We start from the raw sequence: 6,489 nt of genomic DNA, 5'->3' as shown, positions 1-6,489 counted from the left end.
AAATTTGATCTTAGTTAAAATGGAGTGTTACAGGCGTTTAGAAAAACTGCCCATTGCACTCTAATAACATTTTACATTAGCAGGTCTCGTGGCCATCTTCTTTTGAGGCACCTCGGAGGATTGTCAGGAATGGAAGAGGATGTAATGGTAGAAACTAGGGGGTAGGAAGTTTATAATGGAAGAAGTGATATCTGGTTCGGGCCTGATCGGTTACATAGGGAACATTAAGGTCTTTATGTATGATTTTATTTGAGACAAAGTAAGGAACATTAAGGATTTTACGAAGGTGTTTGGATTGTAAGGATTGGATACGAGAGGTATTCGAAGGTTTAGTGGAGCCCTAAAGCTCAACTACATATGTCCAGATTGACCTTATTACAGTCATGTAGATCAGTCTTTTGTAATGTATTGGAAGTTTAGACCGTTTGTCTACTAAGACTTGTGTGGGGATTCCAGGTTAATCGTTTGTCCAGATGTAGCCCAAGGTAGCGGATCTGTTCGACAGGGGAAAGAGTAACATTATTAAATGAAACTGTATGACAGTCGGTAGGTTTACGACGAAGGGGAGTGATTTGATGGGATTTTTTGGAATTTATCTTAATCCTCCAATTACGACACCATTCTTCGAGGGCTGTGATGTGGGGTTTCCATATTGGTTTTTAAATTTCCCATAGGGTAGGACTGAATAAATAAACACAAAACGTGACAACATATTTAACATTTAGACTTAAATTAAGGTGCAACAGCCACCTAAGAGTAAGAAACCCGGAGTAAATCAAACTATACCATCGAAGCAAAACCATCACTTTCAGGGTACACGAATTGTGTCCATTCTGTAAAATTTATTTCAATAATGGTTTGTACCACATTCTCCTAAATTGTCCAACCTTTTGCGACCTACAAAACATCGAAAATATATCGAAAATTGACAAACAAGTTAAATTTTATATTCTCTATGTTTACTCTGTGACAGTATGTAATAAATTCGACTCTATAAGAACAATATTATTATCATTATATATGATTACTAGCCATTATAATTATATTTTATTTCATTTTTATACCAGATCGCCCTGGTGGGCCTTACATGGTTGATATAACATATATTATATATATTTTTTCAACAGTTGATTATGAGGGGGTATAGTCATACAAATGACACCCCTAACTATATAAAATGTTCTTATTAAAAGAAAAAAAAATAAATAGATAAGAATCATGCTTCTTAATAAAAGAGGAAAGTAAAATTAATAACAATATAATGATATTGGTATATATCAACAATTAAATAAATAAAACAAACAATTGTCTTCTAATAGTAAAAAGAAACAAGTTAATTTGAAAAAGGGAAGAGAGAAAAAAATAATAATGAATAAATAAAATGAATAATAATAATAAGTAAATAGAGATAGTATGACTATGAATTAATTTTATAGTTATTAAACATTTATAAAAGAATGTCCTGTAGCAGCCTGGGCTTCAGTCTTCGGGTTGAGGTTGGGCTTCCCAGGTTGTAGGTCACTGCTCCTTTAACTGTCGGCAACTGGGAATGGAACTTCATGAACCGTTTTTGATATAATCCTCTATTTATGGTATATCCTCTATATAATACTCCATTTGTAATTTGCGATACAATTATTACTAGCCAAAATTGATAAGTCTACCAAGTATAGGTAGGATGAATGAAAATGGTGGCTGTTGCAAAACAAAACTTTTCATTCGGGGCACCACATAATTAAAACTAACAACAACACGACAAAACCTAACTGAACACAATTGAAAGAACAGGACATTTGCTTAAGAAAAACCTAAAAGAGAGGTTTAGGTTCAATAGTTCCCGAGATGCAGTTTTTTAAAAAGCAACATTTCATAAAATATATGATAATAATAATAATAATAATAATAATACTTTATTTATTCTGGGACGAGTCCCCCTGAGAATAATACAGAGAAATCAATAGATGAGGGCTGAGGAGCCTCAGAAATACTTAAACAAAAAATACAAAGAAATATAAACAGTCATTATAAAAAAAAAATATAGGTTACTTTCTCACTTTTATCAGTTGAACAATAAAAACAAAAAAATAATAAATAAAAAAGAGAAAAGAAAACGATGTAAAAATAATTAAGAATGATATAATAGTTTACTTACATATGTACAATTATATTAATTTACAATTTTATGGGGTCTGAATGGATAGAAAATGATTGAACAGGCGGGATTAAAGGTAGGGAGGGTATTGGAGGAACGGATGTTGGAAGGGATGGAGTTCCATAAGGATGAGGCTCGGATAATGAACGATCTATCGAAAGCAGCGGTTCGGTGGGGCCTTGTGTATAAATCTGAAGACTGGGAACGGGTATTGCGAGAACGAATAGAGGATTTGAACTGAAGGACCTCGGAGATGTATGATGGACGACGGGATTGGATGACTTGGAAGATGAAGGAAGCTAGGAAATAAGACGGTAGGAAGGATAAAGCCATTTAAACTCTGCATAAAAACGGGAAACAGACAGAAAAATCAGTAGTCAGTGAATTTATTGTGGGAAATCATTATCTCAGTATACCATTAGACGTACAAATGTCAATTAGCACTCAAATCAAAGCTAGTTTAATGGACTACAAAGTAGTTTATGACATGTAACTTCGTAGGAGTACGTAGACAGTAGGATGTCTGCCAGAATGTTTATCTTAGTAGTAGTTTTTATGGTGACAAAATAAATTCGACCTACCACGATTCTAAGGAAATAGTAAGGATTAACGGAAGAGTCCGATACTTTTGCAATTGAGAAAGAGGTGAAACAAGGAGATAGTTTGAACCACCTCCTGTTCAACATTTATATGGGTGAAATCCTGAAAATGTGCAAACGGAGAACACCCCGCACTACTATTGGCAAATGGAACATGAGGACAATACTGACCCAGGCAATGTTAATTGTGGATGACATTGTCCTTATAGCAGATAATAAAGAGAACCTATAACAAGCGGTAACTGAATGGGAAGCTTAGTTGGAAAGAAAGGGAATGACCATCAATGTCAGGAAAAGCAAAACAATGCATATTGTCCGGGAACAGGAAAATATTGAAATACTTTGCATAGGTGAATCAATAGAAATGGTGGACGAGTACACTTGCCTAGGAACAGTGATCAGCAGGAATGGAAAAGTAGACCAAGAGATATCCAATAGGATAAAGAAGGTAAATGTTCTATACTACCACCTCTGCAACACAGTTATAGAGAAGAGGAAGGTAGAGAATAATGTTAAAGTTCATATCTTCAAGGCTATACACCTACCTACCCTGCTTTACGGAAGTGAAAGCTGGGTACCACTTGATAAGGACCTAAGCAGAGACACAGCAATGGAAATGAGATACCTATGGAAAGTGGCTGGCCGAACTAGGAGGGATCGCATACGAAATGAGAGGACAATAGAGGATGTTAGAACTGTTACCATTGACAAAAGACAACTCAGATGGTTTGGACATCTCTGTCGGATGAGTGAAGACAGGTATACAAGAAAATATTTTCAGGCCAGACCATCAGGAAAACGCCCAAAAGGGAGACCCAGAATACAATGTAAGGACTACATCTCCAGAGTGGGAGAGAAAAGAGGGAAAACCGGGATGCCATGAGGGTGCTGGCTCGGGATCTTGGACGGAGGCATCTCCACGCTGAAAGCCACTAAGGATGGAGAGAATGAAGAAGAAGACAAAATAAATTAAAAAATTGTTAATTTCTCGTTATTCTGATAACATTTTGTTAAATATCATAAAAACTACTAGTCCTGCAAAGATAAACATTATAAACTACTTACTAAGCGATTTTTGAGATATTTCTAAAAAAAAATCACTAACTACTGACTTTCGGGAACTATAGAACGTAAATAGATCTATTAGGGCTCATATTTTAAAAAAATTACTCTACTTCAAATCTATCAATAAATTTTCTAATATTTTTTAACGTTTTGAAACAGCCACCATTTTTTATTCCCCATATCTATACCTGGCAGACTCATCAATTTTGACTATTAATTGTAGTTTTCATTAAAGTAATCAAAAATTGGGGTGAAATAACTGACTTTTTTCTCCTCTTGGGCTCTTGTACTAATTGTACCGTAGGATACAACACTACAACACTACTAGCCCTGAGACAGACTGACACTAATAGAGAAAGAAATCCCAGGCTATGGTCATATTTTTGGAATACCTCCAATTAAAATATAGATGAGATGTGCCGCTACTCAAGCGAAGTAAAATAAAACTATTTATTGTTTTACGAACGAACCTACGTTTCGCCTCACTTTGCAGGACATCGTCAGCGCTGTAAAATTGAAACGGAGATGAATAGACAGAATCAACAAAGATGTGAATGAACTGCATGCAGCAAACTGGAAAGAATTATTATCAATTAAATTTTAAAGGATAACCTAAATAAAATCATACATTAAGACCTTAATGTTCCCTATGTAAACGATCTAGCCCGAACCAGATATCACTCCTTCCATTATAAACTCTCAAAACCACTAGTTTCTAACCTTGCATCCTCTTCCATTCCTGACAATCCTCCGAGGCGTCTGAAAAGAAGATGGCCACGAGACCAGCTAATGTAAAACGTCATTAGAGTGCTACCAACGGGTAGTTTCTCTACACGCCTGTAACACTCTAATTTAACTTCGATCAGATTTACTAAATGTGAGTGATGCAACTTGTGTAGATGCTTGGCAAACAAAGGAAGTAACAAACGTCGTTATCCTCATTCCTGTGTTCTTGTGACTTTTGTCGGCTATTACATTTGATTTGTACTACTTTCACCATGAAAAGAAATAAAATAAAGATAAAAAAGATAAAAGGAAACGAAAATATCAGTTAAGTAGGTGATAGATGATAAAAATTCATATAAATAGTAATACATAACCTATAAATTTAACTTTCTTTCAAGAATTTTTATCAGATATCGGTTAATTTAATTGCTCAAACATATAATTTCTTAATCAACTATTTGTGCTGTAAATAAAAAATAAACCGCTAAAGGTAATTCAAAAGATTTGAAACAATCGATTTACACCGAATCGATAGACTTTTTAAATAAGTATTATCAAACTAGGATGAATCATTGACTCCAAAGGTTGGGGAAATTCTTTAATTACCTAAACACAAACGCCTTTTGATTTGTGCCCAAATTCAGGCCGTGTTGTACCAACCAATCCAAATAGCTCCATATGCTTGCACATGCGCGAATTTGCCATAGTTTTGCAAACGTGTAGAAGTACCTTTATAAATTGTATTAGCTCTTAATACATCTGTCAAAAATAAAATTAACTCTGAATTAGTATTGTTACTTTTGATCATTTATTGATTATTTCGGAATAATAGCTATAAATATGTTAAGTGTCTAAAATTACTTAATGTTAATCGTATTGTCTGGTTTACAATACGAAATCTGTTAATTTAATTTTTCCTTTTTACTTCAAGATTGACGATTTATTATCTCAATGCTAGAAGATAAGCCTTCATTCACATTGAAGATTGGAAGATCGTGAAGGCAGTTGTTGCTATAGTAGCGATCCGGCAGTGCCCGCCATAATGCCATAATATGATTAAGTATGTTGCTTTTGTTGATTACCAGCTTGTTGTTCTCCGGTACAAAGCAGGATTTGCTGGCACCTCCCTCCACCAGCTATAATGTTGAGGAGATTATCGCACAACTCAACTTGCAATTCTGCACCATCGTCGAAATCGGCCAGAGCTACTGTTCGGTGAGTTGTTGATATTAACAATTTATTTATAACCCGTTGTGTCACGTGGTTTTTGTGTAGCTTCGTGTTTGTGTTTTCCATAATATCTACATAATGGTTCTTTTTTACACCTATGTTTAGTGTACACAACAAACCATACAGCGAGTCGGATTACTAATAAACATTCTCACATTGATATTTTGATATTCTATTTTAATTTCACTTGGTAAAGTTGGGGTGTTGAATGTTAGGAGATAATTATGGCTTTCGTGCTTTTCATTATTTTTATAAAATGTCATTCTTTTAACATGAATAACGTTTTGTATTTTTAATTCGTCTTTAATTTCTTCAATAGTACAAAAATTCAGCTCCCTTACTCAAGTTTAATTTACCGTGCGGTTCGATCTTAATCGGGAAATTATTAGAAAATTTTTCACATTTTAAATTTTTTTCAGATTGTCTATCAGACAATATTTCAATTAAGAGCGTTCCATCTCTCAATTGTTTACACTGTCTGACTTCACCAATAAGATTGTTGAGGTTTTTATAAATAAAAAAAGGCGAGATCTTAAAATCCAAAGCATTTCTATCTTCGCAGTTTCCATTCTTTTAATAGTATAAAATCTACTATAATTTTTTGGCGTATTTACATTATTTTCTAGGCCTGTAACTTTAAATCGCGATTTTTTACGCTTAGCTGGCGGAGATTCAGCCATCGTAATAGCTGAATCGTTTTAATAATAGTAAAAAAAG

The 6,489-nt window shown here is 34.3% G+C and overlaps 2 protein-coding genes across 2 annotated transcripts in view; both read left to right on the top strand.

Moving 5' to 3' along the window:
- The first annotated feature begins 3,025 nt into the window (after positions 1 to 3,025).
- Positions 3,026 to 3,634, top strand: LOC106682237 (uncharacterized). Its single transcript, XM_014422984.1, has one exon. It carries the CDS (start codon positions 3,026 to 3,028, stop codon positions 3,632 to 3,634), a length of 609 nt encoding a protein of 202 aa, XP_014278470.1.
- Positions 3,635 to 5,367: 1,733 nt separating this feature from the next.
- Positions 5,368 to 6,489, top strand: part of LOC106682240 (uncharacterized) — a 25,746-nt gene continuing 24,624 nt past the window's right edge. The window contains exons 1-2 of the mRNA XM_067047866.1: positions 5,368 to 5,384; positions 5,474 to 5,757. Coding sequence (XP_066903967.1) covers positions 5,605 to 5,757 — 153 coding nt within the window. The 5' untranslated portion in view covers positions 5,368 to 5,384; positions 5,474 to 5,604. The remainder of the gene's footprint in view (positions 5,385 to 5,473; positions 5,758 to 6,489) is intronic.

The sequence above is a fragment of the Halyomorpha halys genome, unplaced genomic scaffold (assembly GCF_000696795.3).
Source record: "Halyomorpha halys isolate HHAL.00 unplaced genomic scaffold, Hhal_1.1 Scaffold398.1, whole genome shotgun sequence".
Classification (NCBI taxonomy): Eukaryota; Metazoa; Arthropoda; class Insecta; order Hemiptera; family Pentatomidae; genus Halyomorpha; species Halyomorpha halys.
Note: the sequence above shows the minus strand (reverse complement) of the source record. Positions and strands in the feature narration are given on the sequence as shown.

Excerpts from the sequence above, each read along its gene's own strand:
- LOC106682237 (XM_014422984.1), top strand. The coding sequence starts at position 3,026 with ATGACCATCAATGTCAGGAAAAGCAAAACAATGCATATTGTCCGGGAA.